The sequence below is a fragment of the Lampetra fluviatilis genome, chromosome 40 (genome assembly GCF_964198595.1).
Source record: "Lampetra fluviatilis chromosome 40, kcLamFluv1.1, whole genome shotgun sequence".
Classification (NCBI taxonomy): domain Eukaryota; kingdom Metazoa; phylum Chordata; class Hyperoartia; order Petromyzontiformes; family Petromyzontidae; genus Lampetra; species Lampetra fluviatilis.
Window position 1 is genome coordinate 5,224,881 of NC_136314.1, and position 19,903 is coordinate 5,244,783.

Below are 19,903 nucleotides of genomic sequence, written 5' to 3' on the forward strand. Positions count from 1 at the left end.
TGGACTGGATGATGACGATTGAGTCCAGGTCGAGGGGTCAGGTGTCTGTCCAGGTTAGCGCGGGTTTGGTTTGTGGTTGTTCGCGTTAAGAGCTGTGAGTCTCGGCGCACTGCCGACTGTGTTTTTGTGTGTACGCTTGACTGCGCAGGGCTTTCACGGTTGTGCTGCATGTGCCGGTCGGTTCCCCGATGAAACTCCGTGGAACAACTGGAAAATGCCTCGGACAGATTGCGTAGTTCGGCCACTCGGGAGCCTCCGCGCGGGTTAAAACGTCGCAGGAAAGAAGTTTCGTCCTCGCTGTGCCGATACGAGCATCCGTCACCGCCGCCGTATTGATGCCAGCCGTCGACACATCTCGAGATATTTGTCAAAACTCGTTATTCTTAAAGCTTGCACTTTTCGCTCATGCGCGAGGCAAGAGAGCTCACACAATGAATGGTTTGATATTCCTGGGCGGTGGAGCGTGGAGCTCAGCAGCAGCTGCCGAGAGAGAGAAAGCGGAGGGGAGGAAGTCTTGAAGAAAAAAAAATATAATAATGCGTCCTGAGCCTTTATCGGAAGAAAGCATGTACGATAGTTTTGTCGGAGCTGTAAACGGTGACCGATTTTGCCGGCTTTGATGCGAGTCCCAGCAGCGGTGGCTGTGACAGTTGTGATGATGGCGGTCGTGACGGTGGTGGGGGGTGATGGCTCTGGTGGCGGCAGCGATGGTGATGGTGGTATCGGCGGCGGGTGATTGTGGTGGTGGCGTTGGTGGCGGTGGCGGCTGTGGTGGCGGTGATGGTGGCAGCAGTGACGGCAGGAACAGTGGCGGCGGCGTCCTGATGACCCGGCAGATGCGCCGTCTCCTGCTGCCGTGAGCGTGTAGCAGTAGCTGGCTAGCGATAACGTCCTTGCGTCTCTGACAAGATCTCCCCGCCATGCCAATTGTTTTTCTTGCTGTCCTCACCGTGAGCTTGGGGAGTCCACAGTTGGGCTCCCCAGGGTCTGTGCTTTGTAGTCGAGGTGCAACGAATTGGGCAAGATTATTTATTGTAAGAACTTGGTAAAAAGAAACGATAATGATGATGATGGGAGGAGGGAATTTTTAAGTGGAGGGAAGAAGCAAAAAGAGAAGCGGTGTGACCTGCAGTGTGGTGAGTGAGTGAGTGAATGAGTGAGTGTATGAGAGGGTGAGCGAGTGAAAGGGCGGGTGAGTGTGTGAGAGGGTGAGTGAGTGCATTGTTGTGGCTGATAACAGCCCTCCACCCACGTGGAGGATTCGGTGGAGGACTCTGTGGAAGCGACCGAGTCCCCCACGTGGGTGGAGGACTCAGCTGGGTCGTCCACGCCGGTGGAGGAATAAACGGATGTGGAATTACAAGAGAAGAAAGGGGAGTTTTTAATTGAATCGTGACCCTGAGACGTGACAATGCGAGGCGCCGCCTGCGGGGGGGGGGTCTCCACGCAGCCCTCCCCCTCTCTGGCTCCCCGGTGGGGTTAATAATCTGCCGTAATTGTACAAAGGAGGGGACTGTGTTTGCCCCAGATGATATCTTACAATTTTAAGATAATGCCGAGCGGGCTGATCCCTTTTTGTCCGCGACGCCGTTTAATTTCCCTCATGGCCGAGCGTGCGCCGTAAAAGCGCTTTGGGGAAAAAAATTAGCGAGAAATTAAAATGAGAAGTGAATTTGGACAACTGTGAGTGAGTGACTGTGTGCGTGCGGGGGGGGGGGCTGTGTGTGTGATAAGCCACTGGGTTGAGACGTAATTTGTGGCCTGGTCGCTTATGAAAAATAACTTCATACCTCAGTGGGCTTTACCTGGTAAGATAAAAAAAAAAATAGTTTTATTTGTATATTTTTTTTAAGTGAATTGTTTACCTCATATTGTATTTTTGTATTGTTGTAACATTCTTACCCCGTGCCCCTACAGAACATGCATGAAAAAGAGCTTTATAGCTCATCGGATTCCTCCAATGTAACTAAATATTCAGATTCTGTAATTCCACCTCCTCGATGGTTGCCAGTCACTAACGCTGTGGTGCGCTGTGAGCGGCGTTGCCATTGGGGGGACGGCTGATACTAACCAGCCGTGGCCCCTCTGGATAGAGTCATCCTGTTGGGTGACTTCAATGCCCAAGTGGGTCATGACGCAGCCACCTGTGTTGGAGTGATTGGAAGGCACGGGCCAGATCAGATCAATAACATCCGCAGGAGGAGGCTTGCAGACTTATGTGCAGCCAAATGAGCTTGTAATCACCAACACGCTGTCCCAACATCATGGATGCATGCCAAGTCCAAGCAAGAACATCTTCTGAATTACATAGTGACGGAACAGCGAAAGTGGGCCCATGTCCACAACACCAAGATCAACGATGGAGTTGATTTTCCCACTAACCATCGGATTGTCAGCGCAACACTGTGGCAGCTGCCTGTCACTCCATATGAAGCTCCGAGTCTTCTCGGCCACAGTTATGCTCTCCCTTCGCTATGCCTGCAACACGTGGACCCCTTTAAAGGAATATATGCGCCAATTTTAAACATTCAGGCTGGCCTGCCTAAGATCCATCCTGGTTTTAACCAGGCTGGTTTGTGTGTGAGGAGCTCACAGGTCCTTGAGAGCTTTGGACACAGTCCCATCGGTGAGCTCTTCTGGCAGGCGAGGCTGTATTGACTGGGTCATGTAGCCCGCATGCTTAGCCACCGCTTGGACACGGCACGAGCTGGAGAAGAGATGGATTGATGCAGTACGGGAGGATGATGACTTGCCAAAGACTGGTACCAGAGGTGTCGAGATCGGCCTTTATGGAGAACCCGACTGGGCAGTTGGAGGGAGTCGTCCTCCAATAATGGAGGATAGAGGAGCAACGCTCACAACAATGAGCAGAGTGCCGGGCTGCTAAAATGCAGCAAGTTGGCACAACAGAGGACACTGGTGGTGCCTCGGCCAGTCATGTCAGGCAACACCCATGGAAACCGGGTCTGTCCCGTGACCTCCTGTCAGCAGTGAGCCTTCGACACTTCGCGTGTATTCAAAGTACACCTGGCCTGGCAGAAGTGCAGTGGTGACATCGCCGCCACTTCGTTGCGAATTGCGGCTGTCATTGCTGGAGGGGCGGTGTCGGGGGGTGCTGTGCGTGACCCAGCAACTTCCCTTAGCGGGCACCACTTTAGGATGTCGCCCGTAGACCGTGGGGCCTGGGCGTTCAAGTTTGGCCAAACCGGAGCCTGGTCCAGCTCAGTAATTAGATGCACAGTCTGTGTGTGGGTGTGGTTAGGGCGAGGGTGGTGTCTCTCTGGGTTCACTTGATATGCATCTGGTTTGGGTCATGTGTGTGTCATTGTCTAGGGGTTAGAGTTCGGCTAGTGGGTGGCTATGGTTAGGGTGGTGTTTGTGTGTGTGTGTCGAGTTAGGGTGGTGTGTGTGTGTGTGTCTAGTTAGGGTGGTGTGTGTGTCTAGTTAGGGTGGTGTGTGTGTGTGTGTCGAGTTAGGGTGGTGTGTGTGTGTGTCGAGTTAGGGTGGTGTGTGTGTGTCGAGTTAGGGTGGTGTGTGTGTGTCTAGTTAGGGTGGTGTGTGTGTCTAGTTAGGGTGGTGTGGGGTTAGAGTTTGGGTGGTGTGGGTCTCGTCAGAGGTGGTGTGTTTGTGTGTGGTTAGGGTTAGAATTAGGCTAGTATGTGGTTGTGGTTATGGTGGTGTGTGTGTCTATGGTTAGAATTGTGTATGGTTGTGGTGGTGATAGTTAGGGTGGTGTGTGGTGGGGGTCACCGTCGTGTGTGTTCATGTGGTGGGGGTCACCGTCGTGTGTCTGTTCATGTGGTGGGGGTCACCGTCGTGTGTGTTCATGTGGTGGGGTCACCGTCGTGTGTGTTCATGTGGTGGGGGTCACCGTCGTGCGTGTGTTCATGTGGTTGGGGTCACCGTCGTGTGTGTGTTCATGTGGTGGGGGTCATCGTCGTGTGTGTGTTCATGTGGTGGGGGTCACCGTCGTGCGTGTGTTCATGTGGTGGGGGTCACCGTCGTTCGTGTGTTCATGTGGTGGGGGTCACCGTCGTGCGTGGCGTTCACGTGGTGGGGGTCACCGTCGTGTGTGGCGTTCATGTGTTTTGTCTTTGGACTTGCATACGTGTCGGTATGTCTGCGTTCACGTTCACTGGCGGCTGCGGTTGTGTTTCGGCCCTGCGGCACGCGCGCACGTCCGCTCGTGGTTAATCGTGGTGACCGCCTGGCCGCCGGGGTGGCGGGACAGGCGGACGTGAGGGGGGGGGCGTGCCCGCGATAAGGAACCCCCAGCTCGTTTTTGTTAAACGCCTCGCTATTTATTTGCCCGCGCGCTTCCTGTGCGAGGCGCTGCCCTTCCTGGCCTCGCTGCCTGTAATCAAAACATCGCATGCGGCGCGATCGTCAATCACGGCGCCGCCCGCCGGCTCGCCCCCCTCCACCAACCAGGCCCCCCACCACCAACCAGGCCCCCCACCACCAACCAAGCCCCCCACCACCAACCAGGCCCCCCACCACCAACCAAGCCCCCCACCACCAACCAGGCCCCCCAGCACCAACCAGGCCCCCCACCACCAACCAAGCCCCCCACCACCAACCAGGCCCCCCACCACCAACCAGGCCCCCCACCACTAACCAGGCCCCCCACCACCAACCAAGCCTCCCACCACCAACCAGGCCCCCCACCACCAACCAGGCCCCCCACCACCAACCAAGCCCCCCGCCACCAACCAAGCCCCCCGCCACCAACCAGGCCCCCCGCGTGCCCATGTCGTCGTTTTAGCCCCGCGAGGAGGAACCCTCCTGGGTAGCTACGCCCAGGGATCCCCTACCTCCTCCACCCCCTCGCGACCCCCGTCGCATGTGCTCACACGTCTTGTCCGGACGACTCGGGGTCAAGAGGTCGTTGTGGAGCTTGAGTGTGATGCGACCTCGCAAGTCATCGTTTCCTCCGCTCGACGAATTGGATAGCGTGACGACAGTTGGGGGGTGGGGTGAGTTTGGAGAACGTCTCTCGGCTGTTCCGCGCCCGCACGTGTGCCGCTGGACGAGTGGTGGTGATGGCGGTGACATCGCCGGCTTCATCAGCTGCGTCGTGCCCGGCTGGGTGTGGCTTGTCGGGGTTTCCAGCTTTCCACAGGCAGAATATCGACCACAAAACAAGTAGCCGATTTCAATTTTTGAGTCGGCTGTTTTGGTTAACCTGCTACCCGTCCCGTACGGTACTCGTCCTGGCTAGTGGTGTGAGTGCGGGTCCCGTGATGCGAGTTCCGTGATGCGAGTGTGGTTGGGGGGATACAAACCCCTGTACCCACCAACATTGATCCCCACACTCTCCCCCAACTCCTGGACACCTACACCCACTCATCCTTACAACATCGCCGCCACTCAGACACTCACGCCGACACTCACACCGACACTCATCCATACAGTTACCAACTACACCCGGACACTCACCCTTACACTCACCCCTTGCAAACAAAAACACTTGCCCCCACACTCACCCTCACGCTCACCCTGTGAGCAGTGAGGGCAGGGTGGGGGGGGGCTCGAGGGGTCCCCCGTGTGGGAGGCAGCGATGCACATCCCCTTGGCAGTGACTCCCACGGAACTTTGTTTATGTTCGGGGGCTCCTGAGTGGGGTGGAGGCTGTGGGGTGTGGCGGTGGGGGGGGTTCTGGGATGGTATTAATAGACACAGGGCTTCCTGTCTCTCGCCAGCTCTTGCTGCATGGTAGAGACAGAGGAGGGAGAGAGAGCAGAGAGAGATGGGGGAGGGGAGAGCGAGAGGGGAGAGAGAGTAGAGAGATGGATATGTGAGAGGAGGGGAGAGCGCAGAGAGAGCGAAGAGTAGTGTGGAGAGAGAGCAGCAGAGAGAGGGGAGAGGAGCGGGGAAAGCGAGCACAGAGGGGGGTGAGAGAGAGGTGGGAGAGGTAGAAAGGGAGTAATGGGGAGGGGTGGGGAGTGCAAAGAGAGGGGATGGAGAGAGTGGAGATCTGCGAGAGGGAGAGGGGATATTGGAGAGTGCTGGGACAGGAGAGAGGATGGAGGGAGAGCGATGGAGGGGGGAGCCATCGGCAGCCTCACCGGTGCCTCGTCTCGAGCCGCTGAGTGGGATTGTAGGGGGCGGCAGGTGGGGGGGCCTCTCCCGTGATTTATTATTTTACTTAAAGAGGAAGAGAATATGCAATATACACAGGCACAGACGCTCACTAGACCCAGATCCCCCATGTAGCCTCAACGGACTTTTGGAGAAAGTTCTGTTAACGAGCACCTACACACTCTCACACGCACGCTCGCACAAATGCACGCACACCCTTACACGCACACACACCACGCGCTCATGCGTGCACACGCTCACACGTTCGGCGGTGTGAATTTGGCGGCGAGTGTTTGCCGGTGTGTATTTGGCGGTCTGAATATTATCGTTGTGTGCTGACAGTGTATGGGTGTGTGTGCGCGCGTGTGCGGGGATGGTGGCGCAGCGGTTAACACAACTGTGCTATAAACTCGGCGAACTGTGTTTGATTCATGCTAACGGCCAACATCAGCGGCGAATATCTGAACCAGTCCTGGGCCTCCCCTGGGTGAACTGAGCCTTAAATGTGTACCCATGCACAGTGCGTAAACAGCACTGGGGAGACCGAGGCGGCCGGACGTGGTGGTCCCGGCCACCCCACCCCCTCGCGTGCCGTGCCGGCCTTCATAGGTGCTACACGCTAACAGCACTTGCCCCCCCCACAGCCTGTCGAGGCGATGGCGGGGCGGATCGTTGTCTGTGGTGTATATTTCACGGTGTGTGTGTACGCGCCGCGTGTTTGCCGATGCGTGTGCCTCATGCAGTGCGCCTCTTGAGTGCGCCGAGCCTTCCCTCTGTGCGCCGCCGCTGCCTCCTCCGCCGGCGCTGTCATGGTTTAATGACCCGTTCGTCTCCCCACTGCTCACCGCAGGCGGTGAATCTCCCGGCTAGCGAGCCGTGAAAAAGGTGGACAATGCCGGTTCGGCGGGGGGTGGGGGTGGGGTGGTGGTGACTGCCGGCTTAGAGCGGTCGGGCTGGCTTCTGATGGATGGCTGCCCCCAGGGAATTGGGTGGCGGTGTAGGCGGTAGCAGTGGTGGTGGTCGTAGAAGTGAAGGTGACGGTTGTGGTGGTGGTGGCGGTCGGTAGTGATGGTGGCGACGGTGATGGTGGTGTCAGTGAAGACGTTGGCGGTGATGGTGGCAGGCTTTGTTCCAGTTGCATTTGCGGTGTGGTTGTTGCGGCAGTGGTGGTGGTCATGGTGGTACGAGTGACGACGAAGGCGGCGGCGTTGGCGATTGTGTTTGCGGTGCGCCCATGGCGGTGGTGCCGGCGGCGGTAGCAGCGGCGGCAGCGCTTGGCACGGCGTGTGGGAACGCGGCCGCGGTGCGGGAGCCTTGAGCCCCCGCGTCTCCATTCCAGCAGCAGCAGCAGCAGCTGTGTGCTGCATTTTCTTTTGTTGGCCATTGGCCGCTCGAGCTTTCGCTAAACGCGGGCTGCGGGCGGAACAAAGCCCTCGGGATTCTGGGGTCTAGGGCGGGGGGGGGGCAGCACGGGAGAGGAGCGGAAATGGCAGTTTTCAGAAATATCTCAACTCCCACGGATAATTCTGCCCGTGTTCCCATTTTTTTGCCGTGAATCGTTTGTGCGCCAGTTTAATCTCCCCGCCACGCAGTCGGCCGGAACTGGGCCAATCCCCTGCCCTGGGACGCCGCGCGTTTCTCCCGTCCTCGTTCCCTCCGTCTCTCTCTGCCGCTCAGGTGGGCAGCTCTCGCCTATGTGGCCTCCTCGCCCGACCTCGCCCGACCTCACCGGTCCTCACCCCGCCCCTGTGAGAGGTCGTGGATAATAGGGGGTGAATTTGGCGATGAAGTCCTCTTATCCCTAAAAAATGTAGCGGATCATGGGAAGCCATTCCCCAATGCAGATATTAGGATGAATAGGGGGGTAAGGATAATAGGAGTTTTTGCTTTCCCGACAGCTCCCGCGGATAATAGTGGTTGTGGATCATAGGGGTCACGGATAATCGGGTGAGAAGAGTTGCACGCTTGTAACACTGACAGCCCGACACTCACCTCGCCCATTGAGGGCTAATGGGCACTGGGGGGAGGGTGTGCATCAATTAGCACCTCCCTTGGCAATTCAATTAATAGAGCAGCTCCAGCATTCTTTGTAAATGTCAGGCACGGGGCTGGGGGCTTGCTGAAGCCTGTCTCGACGACATCACAAGTTACGTTCTGACGATTGGAGTCGGGGGAATTAAGAGAATGAACACGAACGCACGGCGAGTCATAACCGTGGCGGAGCCGTAGCGCTTTCGTCCCCCCCCGCGTTGCCCCCCGTTTCCGGGGGTTGCTGTTCGAACCGAGGAGCCGCCCTGGTTGTCGCCGTGCAATTTGGCTACGCGCCGTTCGCCTCATTCGCAGCGGATGTTGAAGATTATCCCCCGGATTTTACAAAAGTTTGAAATTAAAAAAACACGCCAAAAGACTCAATTGGGATTCCAAACGTGCAGCAGCAGCATCAGCAGCATCAGCAGCATCAATCATCGCCCCCTACCGGCAGCAGCCTGATGCCCCAGGTCACTCTTCTTGCAAATGAGACTCATGTCTTGGTCTCTTGAGGTCTCACCGGGTGGAACAAAACCAACCTGAAACTTGATGTCACACTCGCTGGCGACACGGTCGCCGTAACGAGCGACGCAAGGAGGCTGCCGAGCGGCGGTTAGACCATCGCTGATGGCAGTGATGGCAGTGATGGTGACGATGCCAATCGCTCTGCCGGGAAAGTCTCAAGACTGTCATGGCCGGGCCCTGCTTTGGGATGTTTGGACGATGTGGAAAATTAGCGTTTGGCTTCCTGTGGGAGGAGGAGCGGGTCGCGATCACGGGGCAGATATCGGCCGTCATCGCTCCACGTGGCTTGCGCCCCCTCCCCAATGGCGTCAGATCGCGGAAGCTAAGCGGAATTGGGCCTGGTCAGTGCTTGCACGCTTGACTCGTCAGAGCTTTCCAGGTGCTGTAGGTCTGCTCACCTCTCTCTGCGAGGTGTGGGCCAGGAGGTGGTGGTGCTGAGTGTCTCCCCCTCGTGCTACAGCAGCGGGACGCTGGGTCTTCTCCGGGTTCTCCGGTTTCCTCCTCCCACCGCACGAGGCCAAACTCGCGTTCTCGGAATCGTCTTTTTGTCCACACTGGAGGGACGGTCGCTCCCGGGGATCTCGGAGGTAGCTCTGCCATGTCCGCTTCTGCGAGCCGTTCTCGAACGCGGGAGGGCGTGTCGCCGCCGCCTTCGTCTAGTGACGACGCGGCGCTGATTGAGCGATCGGGATAACGGTGGGGGGCTTGGGCCGGGGGGTGGGGGTGTGGTGGGGGGAGGTGGGGCAAGTAAAATAAATAAATAAACAGCTGCCCATGGAGGCGGTGATGCCATCACTCCGCCGCCTCCCGCGGGAGGCAGCTCGTGCGGCGTAAATCAGCGCCGCGCGACCGTGCATCAGGGAGGCCCCCCCCCCCCGCGCGCTCCCACGCAGCAATCGGAGGCGACGCACGCTGTCACTCAGCCCTCGGTGCAACGCACGCACACACACTAAATCCCCCCCTGTAACCTGCACACTCCGGGAGCAAGTGCTGTTCGCGAGCGGCGGTGAAGGCCAGCTCAGCGCGCCTACGAGGGGGTTCGTGTGGCCGGAACCGTACCTGGAACCGCGCCCCGGCCGCCTTTGTCTCCCCAGTGCTAATGGTTACACACTGCAGTAGGCACCCATTTAAGGTTGAGTCAACCTAGGAGAGCCCCAAGGCCAGCATGCACACAAAGCCTGCACAAAAATGCACAAGACTGCAAGCCTTCACTCAACACATACAACAAGCACACACACTGATGTAAATATATAGACTGAAACACTCACACAAAGGGCACGTAAGCACAGACTCAGACACACAAGACCACATAAAACACACGTGAAAATTTACACTCGTGAACACATACCATATACAATACCAACCATCACTCAATACAATATCAACCATCACTCGACACACAAACCATAGACAAAGTTCCAACATGTGGCCTTTAACAGACTGTTGGGGCAAGTGCTTTTAGCGAGTAGTTCCTATGAAGGCCACTGCACCAGGTACTTATTTGATACCTAGCGGAGGCCTTGGACTGGTTCAGATAATCGTCACTGGTGTTGAGTGGGAATTGAACTCTGTTCGCCCGGTTTGTATCGCAGTGCGCTAACCGCTACACCACCACTCCCCACTACACCCGCACAGATAAACGCACGGGCGCACGCACGTACGGACAGACGAACGTACATACAGATGTACGTGCGTACGGAACGGGCACGTACGTGCGTGCGGGCCCTAATGGAGTGGACAAGGCGAGGAGAAAAAGGAATGGGTTTTGAGATTAATTCCGCGCTGGGGGTTTGTTATCGGGGCGGCAGAGCGCCACTGACAGCGGCCTCCAAATTGTCGGGGTTATCGCTGCGTGCGGTACCCCTCCACGCCGGCGTGTGGTGGTACCGCACCCACGCACGGCCGGCCTGCTGATGATGATGCTGATGCCGCTGCTGCTGATGGTGGTGGTGGCGGCGAAGATCCTGCTGATGCTTCTAATGCTGCTTATGCCAATGCAGATGCTGCTGACGATGATGACGATGTCTATGCTCCTGCTGCTGCTCCTAGAGATGCTGTTGCTAATGCTGCTGCTTGATGACGGTGATGCTTCTGATGATGATGCTAATTGCGCTGCTATTGTTACTTCCACTGATGATACTGCTCTTTCCACTGCTGATGCTCTTGCTGATTCCGCTGATGCTACTGATGATGATGCTCCTGCTGAAACTGCTGCCTCCCATTACTGCTGCTGCTGCTGACCCTTGGCGTCATCCACCGGACGCGGTGTGGGTGGCGAGCGTGGTGGTGATGGTCTTTGGAAAGTTCGGCGAGAATTCATTTGGGACGACTCGCCGTTTGGCCCCGGTTTCGCGACCCTCGCGTTAAACCAACGTTGACTCGCGCGCCGAGCCGACTGCCCGATGACATCTGGCCTTTGAGGCCGATCGTTAATAATTATTAATTAGCGATCTCAACTTGACGAGATCGCCAGGGACACGGAGCGACGGGATTGGCCAAACCGGACGGATCGTCTCAACCGATGGAACCACCGTGAGAGATGGAGGCGGTTTGGGGATGGAGGTGGCCTTTGTCCGACAGTCTGTTGATCACGGCTCGTTACGGTGACTGTCGAGATTTGATGTGTATTGTGCACGCTCACGCAACTGCTCGCAGTCGGCTCGTTTGTTTTGACTCTGAACTTGAAACGACGACGACGGTGAACACGCAAGTCGCGTCCTTTGAGCCGGCAACTCCCTGGCGGTAGCCGATTAACAGAGATTTCACCGCAGGGGCTGGCGTGAGTGGGGCTGGGGTGGCGTGGCTGGAGCGGTGTGGGGCAAGGGGAGCGTGGTGGAGCTAGAGTGGTGGGGCTAAGTGGCAGAGGTGTGGACTCGAGTCATGTGACTTGGACTCGAGTCAGACTCGAGTCATGAATTTGATGACTTGCGACTCGACTTGGACTTGCATAACAATGACTTTGTCCCACCTATGAGATGTGGACTCGAGTCATGTGACTTGGACTCGAGTCAGACTCGAGTCATGAATTTGATGACTTGCGACTCGACTTGGACTTGCATAACAATGACTTTGTCCCACCTCTGCTAAGTGGAGCTGGAGTGTGGTGGGGGTGGTGTGGTAGGGTGAAATGAGGGGGGGGTTGTGTGGTGTGATGGAGTTGGGGGGGGGGCTGGCGTGGGGGTGCGGTGTGGTACGGGCGCCCGATGGCCGAGGCCGTCATCCGGTGGGATTCCTCGTTTGTGTTCCTGTTTTCCGTCGAAGCTAGAAGCAGTGATGGACGGAGATGGAGTGGGGGGGGGGGCGCTCCCCCCACCCACCCCAACAACCAAACCCCAAAGCCTCAAACACCCCCCCCCCAGACCCCACAACGATTCCGAGAGGCTGTCTCGATCCCAGCCACGCGATTGACTGTGGTGGTTCAAGAGTTGAACAGCGAAGCCGGGAGCATTAGCGCAGGCACAATGATCATGATGATGATACGAATCTTTATTTAGAGAGCGTCTTCCATGCCAAGAGATTCAAGGACACTAGATAAGTTCAGATAAAACAAACACACTCACAGAGAGAAAATCTGTAAACACACTCATTAAATTATAAGGGGAAGGGGGTTGGGGAATGAATAGAATGATAAAATAATCGTAAGATGCTCAAATACATTTCGGGAGAATTAGGCCCCAAGCCTCGATGAAAAGAGTACTGTAGCCATCACGAGTGCTCACCGGAGCGGCGAGTACTCACTGCGTACTCACAGAGCCGGTGAGGGCCGTGTGAGCTTCCGCGCGGGCTGGGCCGCGAGTCTCCGTGCGTGGCGGGAGCCTCCTCCCCTCCGAGCCGCGCGTTGACCCCGGGGTTCTGTAATCTGCCACGGCGGGGATTCAATATTAGCGCCTCGTTATCAGACCGTGCCCCGCACCCCGCGCCGACACGCCGTGTGTACCCGCTGGCGCCGGGCTGCGTGCGTGCGGCGCCGCGGTTGTCTCGTGCGGTGTGCTGGGGCCGGCCGGAGTGGTGAGGCCGAGTAGCGTGGAGGGGAGCCGGCTGAAGAGTGTGTTGGGTGGGGAGCGGGACCCTGACAGCGTGATGGGGAGGGATTCGGAGAGTACGGTGGGGCTGGGTAGAGTGGTGGGGATGGGGAGAGAGTGGTGGGGCAGGACAGTGTGGTGGGGATGGGGAGAGAGTGGTGGGGCAGGACAGTGTGGTGGGGATGGGGAGAGAGTGGTGGGGCAGGACAGTGTGGTGGGGCTGGGGAGAGAGTGGTGGGGCAGGACAGTGTGGTGGGGCTGGGGAGAGAGTGGTGGGGCAGGACAGTGTGGTGGGGCAGGACAGTGTGGTGGGGCTGGGGAGAGAGTGGTGGGGCAGGACAGTGTGGTGGGGCTGGGGAGAGAGTGGTGGGGCAGGACAGTGTGGTGGGGCTGGACAGTGTGGTGGGGCTGGGGAGAGAGTGGTGGGGCAGGACAGTGTGGTGGGGCAGGACAGTGTGGTGGGGCTGGGGAGAGAGTGGTGGGGCAGGACAGTGTGGTGGGGCAGGACAGTGTGGTGGGGCTGGGGAGAGAGTGGTGGGGCAGAACAGTGTGGTGGGGCTGGGGAGAGAGTGGTGGGGCAGGACAGTGTGGTGGGGCAGTACAGTGTGGTGGGGCTGGGGAGAGAGTGGTGGGGCAGGACAGCGTGGTGGGGCTGGGGAGAGAGTGGTGGGGCAGGACAGTGTGGTGGGGATGGGGAGAGAGTGGTGGGGCAGGACAGTGTGGTGGGGCTGGGGAGAGAGTGGTGGGGCAGGACAGCGTGGTGGGGCTGGGGAGAGAGTGGTGGGGCAGGACAGTGTGGTGGGGCTGGGGAGAGAGTGGTGGGGCAGGACAGTGTGGTGGGGATGGGGAGAGAGTGGTAGGGCAGGACAGTGTGGTGGGGCTGGGGAGAGAGTGGTGGGGCAGGACAGTGTGGTGGGGATGGGGAGAGAGTGGTGGGGCAGGACAGTGTGGTGGGGCTGGGGAGAGAGTGGTGGGGCAGGACAGTGTGGTGGGGATGGGGAGAGAGTGGTGGGGCAGGACAGTGTGGTGGGGCTGGGGAGAGAGTGGTGGGGCAGGACAGTGTGGTGGGGATGGGGAGAGAGTGGTGGGGCAGGACAGTGTGGTGGGGCTGGGGAGAGAGTGGTGGGGCAGAACAGTGTGGTGGGGCTGGGGAGAGAGTGGTGGGGCAGGACAGTGTGGTGGGGCTGGGGAGAGAGTGGTGGGGCAGGACAGTGTGGTGGGGATGGGGAGAGAGTGGTGGGGCAGGACAGTGTGGTGGGGATGGGGAGAGAGTGGTGGGGCAGGACAGTGTGGTGGGGCATTGGGAGAGTGTGGTGGGGCAGGACAGTGTGGTGGGGCAGGACAGTGTGGTGGGGCCGGTATTGCGAGGTGTGGCTGGGGAGCGTGGTGGAGCGAGTGGTTGTGTTTAGCCAGGTGTGCTCGTGTGGTCGATGTGCTCTGGCGTGGCGGTTTGCCGGTGGTGCCGCTGGCCCCATGCCAGGCGGGCGTGGAGTTTGGTTCTGGGAGGTTGACTTTGTTGAACGGGTTTTGTTGTTGATTTTCGGTTCCAGATTAAATTCCGGGTTTGCTGTTGGTGCCGTGCAGAACGCTCACGGCAAGCAGTGGCACTTTACTGCCACGTTCACACTCTTTATGAATACAAATTGCCTTGACTTTTGGGAAACGTTGCGTTTCATTTATTTACAGAAACACGGGTGGACAGGTTCCAACGTGAGCCTATGGGTCTCTATTTCAGTGTATGGGTCTCTATGCAAGTCTATCGGTCTCGGTGGAAGTGAGTGGTAACCGGGCTGAGACTCATCAGCTGGCTGCGCTTGAGACCCCCGGTTTAATCACAGGTTTAATCACAGGTAATTGCCCAGACCTGGAGTCAAACCCAGAATCTCCGTGGTGTCGGCTCGGCTTCACTGACCCGGCCCGCGCCTTCTCGCTGCACGCCCCTTGGTTCTGGGTGGACGCTTGTCTTGATTTTTTAAAGGAATCGTCCTCTCGTTCAAAGTAGCCGCTGTCCTGGGCCAGCCGCTTCAAATTAAAAGCCCTGATTGCGGAATGGTTTGGCCTCTCCGGACGCCGCATTCGCGTGCCGTGAGCCCGTCTCCCCCGTGCCGCGAGATGTTCCTCTCTATCCCATTTGGTTTTCTATCTCGGAGGGGGCAATATGGGCCGTTCCGCATACACACGTGGGGTGGGGGAGGTGCAGGGATGTTTTGTTGTCCTGGTCACAGATGTCACCCCCAGCCGCCAACAGGGCCCCCTAATCCCCTGTCCACCACCGCCCCTCCCCGCTCCTCGCCTTGTTCAACTTGTCATGCTTGCTGTGTCTCCCACTCTCCCATCCTCCCCGCCTCTCTCTCTTTCTCTCTCCCTCACATCCACATGAATTCCTCCCTCCCCCTAACATCTGCAAACCCTCTGTGTCTTCACAGGTGAATTTGGGCCTTTTAATTGGGCCGGAAGTTACCCAGAATGCAACGCATCGCGCCAGTCGCCCATAGACATCTCGACAGTGGCGGCCACACCCAGCGCAGTGCATTCTGGGATGGTACTGGAGGGATGGAAGAGGAGAACACCGCGGCAGCTGTTCCTGAGGAATTCTGGGAAGAGCGGTGAGGCTCAGAGGCATCTCACGGGGAGAGGGAGGAATGAGTGAGAGTCTGTTTTGGGTTGGTGGGGGGAGCGGTAGTGGAGAGATTAGCGCGCTGCACTTCAAACCCAGCGACCCAAGTTCGATTCCCGCTCACGGCCAACACCGGTGACGTCTTATCTGAACCAGCCGTGGGCCTCCCCTAGGTTGACTCAGCCTGAAATAAGTATCTGGTGTGGTGTGTAAACAACGCCGCTGGGGAGACAAAGGCGGTTGGGCGTGGTGTTGGCCACCCACCCCCTCGTGTGCCGTGCCGGCCGTAATTGATGTTCACTAACCGCACTTGCCCCTACAGTCTGTTAAAGGCTATATGAGAGATTGTGTGTGAGTGTGTGAGAGTTTGTGTGAGCACGCCCGAATGACGTGTGACCGCGAGCGCGTGCACACATCGTTCGCACGGGGCGAGCACCAGACGTCCGCCCGTACCGAGAGAGAGAGAGAGCTCCCTAACGGTCTACTTGGTAATGCTCTCTGTCTCGCCTCGTCCCCACCTACAAACCGAGACACGGCGACATGGGACGGTGGGGCATACGGTCTGTGACCCCCGTGTGACCCCTGGCGACCTGTTCCCGGTGCTCGTTGTTGTCATCATTATGATGGTGGTCCGGGGTCCTGATGATTTTGTTCCGGGCCGTGCAGCGGTGTTGCAAATCTCGTGTGCCTTCTTTTGTGACCCCGTGCGACCCCCATGGCAGTGGAGGTGGCGCTGGCGGGGGACTACTTTGTGAGCAGCGGGGCGCTGCCCGGGCGGTTCCGCGCCGCCCAGCTCTCCTTCCACTGGGGGCGCTGCAACGACACGCAAGGCTCGGAGCACCGGCTCGATGGACAGGCCTACCCGCTCGAGGTGGGGGCCGGGCGAGCGGCGGGGGCTAGCAGTGGCTACAGGTTGTGGGGTTAGCAATGGGGGCTGGTGGAATTCTGGTTAGTGGCCGTGGGTCTAGTGGCGGTGGGTCTAGTGGCGGTGGGACGTGGACCAGCAGCAGGGCTGGTGTGCTGCCCGAGGACAGGTAACAAGGAGAGGTCACGGCAGTAACGTGCCTCCCCCCCCCTTCATTTCCTCACCTCCATTTTTCATGAGCTCTGCAGAGCGGGCGGCCGGCTCGGCTCTGAGAGAGAGAGAAATCGATTCCTCACGAACGCTCTGCTCGCTCGCTCACTCTCACACACACCCATCCACACACCCGCTCACACCCCCGCTCACACCCCGCTCGCTCTCATTCACCCGCTCACTCACACACCCGCTCACACACACACTCACATATGCCCCCCACACACGCGCTCACATTCTGTGCTCTCACGCACTCCCGCTTGCTTACAGTCCCGCCCGCCCGTCTGCCTCCAGCTCCTTTAATATTTCATATTGTTCACCGTCGCCGCCTCCCGCTCCTCCCGCTTGTAAACCCTCGTTAACCGCTCGTAACCACGGTGCCGGGCCAGGGGTGACAGCCCAGGCACGGTTATGTCCCCCGTTCTTCTTGTGCCCGCCGAGTGAATGGTTGCTTGCTGGCGTGAGTAGTGCGTTGCGGTTGTGGTGAGTGTGGTGTGTGGGGATGGTGAAGTTGGTCTGTGGGGAGTGTGGGTGGTGGTTTACGTGGCATCTGTTGGCGTGTGGTTGGTGTATGTGGTGTGTCGTGCGGTGAGCGAGGAAAGTGTGTGGTATATGTGTGGTGTACGTGTGGTTTACATGTGGGGAGTGGTGTATTTGTGGTGTGTGGTGTGGTGAGTGAGGAGAGTGTGTGGCATGGTGAGTGAGGAGAGTGTGTGGTGTGGTGAGTGAGGAGAGTGTGTGGTGAGTGAGGAGAGTGTGTGGTGTGGTGAGTGAGGAGAGTGTGTGGTGAGGGGCACGTGGAGGGGACCCGGGGTGTGGCTGTGTATGAAACCATGGCTGCGGATTTTCGTTTCCTCGCATTGTGAATTCATTGGACGGGATCCGCACGAGGGGGGTGTGGGAGGTCGGGCAGCAGCCGGTGGTGCCCAGCGGGGTCCTCAGGGCCCCCCCGTGCTGCGAGTGACGATTCATCGCTTCATCAGTTGACGTGTTCATTCACATACTCTGGCCTCTTTTTCCACTTATGATGCTAGCAGTGGGTCGGGCTACCTGGGTAGTTGGTGGAGCTACTTGGGTAGTGGGTGGAGCTACTTGGGTAGTGGGTGGAGCTACTTGGGTAGTGGGTGGAGCTACTTGGGTAGTGGGTGGAGCTACCTGGGTAGTGGGTGGAGCTACTTGGGTAGTGGGTCGGGCTACCTGGGTAGTGGGTGGAGCTACTTGGGTAGTGGTTGGAGCTACTTGGGTAGTGGGTGGAGCTACTTGGGTAGTGGGTGGAGCTACTTGGGTAGTGGGTGGAGCTACCTGGGCAGTGGGTCGGGCTACCTGGGTAGTTGGTGGAGCTACTTGGGTAGTGGGTGGAGCTACTTGGGTAGTGGGTGGAGCTACTTGGGTAGTGGGTGGAGCTACTTGGGTAGTGGGTGGAGCTACATGAGTAGTGGGTGGAGCTACTTGGGTAGTGGGTGGAGCTACTTGGGTAGTGGGTGGAGCTACATGAGTAGTGGGTGGAGCTACTTGGGTAGTGGGTGGAGCTACTTGGGTAGTGGGTGGAGCTACTTGGGTAGTGGGTGGAGCTACTTGGGTAGTGGGTGGAGCTACTTGGGTAGTGGGTGGAGCTACTTGGGTAGTGGGTGGAGCTACATGAGTAGTGGGTGGAGCTACATGGGCAGTGGGTGGAGCTACTTGGGCAGTGGGTGCTGCTACTTGGGTAGTGGGTGGAGCTACTTGGGTAGTGGGTGGAGCTACTTGGGTAGTGGGTGGAGCTACTTGGGTAGTGGGTGGAGCTACATGAGTAGTGGGTGGAGCTACTTGGGTAGTGGGTGGAGCTACTTGGGTAGTGGGTGGAGCTACATGAGTAGTGGGTGCAGCTACTTGGTTAGTGGGTGGAGCTACTTGGGTAGTGGGCGAGGCCTAGATCACAAATACAGGGACTCCTCTACTTACGAATATTTGACGTACGAACTTTCAGAGATTCGAACAAACCTGTTCTAATGTCCAGTTGCCTGTTCAGACCGAGAGTCGTAAGTTCAACCGCCGCGCAATCGATGGCAGTGGTGGCATCTACATCTGCAGAACATGAAGAATCAGTGGCATCTACAGGCGATGATACAACTTTTAAAGCGATTCCCGTGTTTAGTGTACACGCCGTACAACATGTTTGGAATCGACAGGAGTAAAGTTGGACTTGCGAACAAATCGAGTTGTGAACAGACCTCTGGAACCAAACTCGTTCGTAAGTACAGGAGTCGCTGTAGTGATGAGGCCACTCTTTGTGTGGGCAGCGCTTGACTGGGCACGGCTATGTGAAAAGTGGGATGGGCCAACAGAGGGAGGGAGGGGCTACCTTCTCACCACTTGTCCAGGTTGAGCCTCCCAGACGTGTGACGCAGCTTCACTCACTGCCGTGTGTCTCCTACAGATGCAGGTGCTGCTGTACCGGCCCAACACCTCCCAGAGCCTGGAGCAGGCCATCGCCAGTGGGGACAGCATGGCCGCAATCGCCATCCTCTTCCAGGTGGGGCGGGTAACAGGGTAAAGGGGGGATGAGGTCGTGAGGTGATTGGATGTCTGGGTGAAATCTGACTAGCATGGTTGGCTATGTATGGTGTGAAAGAAATTCTACATATATACATATTTAGTGTTCTTCACAGAGGCACACACTTGACTTGGAGGCAATACGTTTATCATAACACCCCAACAGGGTAACTGCATAAACGTACACTTGGTTAACTAGACCACAACAGGGTAACTACATAACCGGGTCCGTCAGTAACATTCTGACTGACCCACGATGCCGAGCGAAGACCAAAGATCGAAGAGATGTGGCGCCGAGGGTGGATTCCAGAGGACAGCCCCGATGGGGGCTCGGGACTCGGCCTTTATCGGCCGCGGCGTGGCCGGCCTCCGGCCTTGGCCACGCCCCCTTCCAGATCCTTCCCCAAGGCTCTGGTCCCTACCTCACGTGTCCCTTTCTCCCCCTTTGGACCCCCTTGCCACCTCGTCCGGTCACGTGGCCTCTCGGGGTCACCCAGACTGCCACGTCCTCACCCAACCTCTCTCTCTCGCTGTCACCAGGACTAGGGCCCCTTGGGCCCCTTCCATGGCATCCCCACTCTGGGGCCCGAGAGAGGCCCAAGACGCACAGCTCCACTCCTGTGACGGTAGCTGGCGCTAGCCGCCATAGTGACCCCAGCTATGTCACTGCACATACATAACCAGCGAGTGAGCTAACTGGTTAGCCAATTAACAGATAACCGGATAGGGGGGTAACAGGGTAATGTGGTGATCGGCTAGTGGGGTAACTTGGTAACAAGGTAACACATAACTGGGTAGTGGGGCTACTGGTGAATGGGGTAACGGGTTAATGGGGTTCCTTGATGAGAACTCGGGTAACAGAGCAGCAAGGTAAATCGATGACTGAGCAACTGGATAATGGAGGTGCATTGCTAAAGGGGTACCTGGGTAATGGGGTAACCTGGTAATCGGGTAACCGGATAATGGGGTACCTTGGTAAAGGGGTACCCAGATAATGGGATAACTGGATTGGCCATTCACTCT

The 19,903-nt window shown here is 57.9% G+C and overlaps 1 protein-coding gene across 8 annotated transcripts in view; it reads left to right on the forward strand.

The window, feature by feature from the left end:
* The window catches only part of LOC144946158 (receptor-type tyrosine-protein phosphatase gamma-like), a 77,498-nt gene that overhangs the window by 25,825 nt on the left and 31,770 nt on the right, over positions 1 to 19,903 (forward strand). For 4 of the 8 annotated variants that reach the window (XM_078874933.1, XM_078874934.1, XM_078874935.1 and 1 more), the window contains 3 exons: positions 15,083 to 15,262; positions 15,996 to 16,144; positions 18,765 to 18,860. In XM_078874933.1, the coding sequence (XP_078731059.1) occupies positions 15,083 to 15,262; positions 15,996 to 16,144; positions 18,765 to 18,860 (425 nt within the window). Of the gene's footprint in view, positions 1 to 6,728; positions 6,777 to 9,205; positions 9,222 to 15,082; positions 15,263 to 15,995; positions 16,145 to 16,235; positions 16,308 to 16,692; positions 16,796 to 18,764; positions 18,861 to 19,903 lie in introns of those variants that run through there. The other 4 variants (XM_078874937.1, XM_078874938.1, XM_078874941.1 and 1 more) reach the window with 4 other exon arrangements.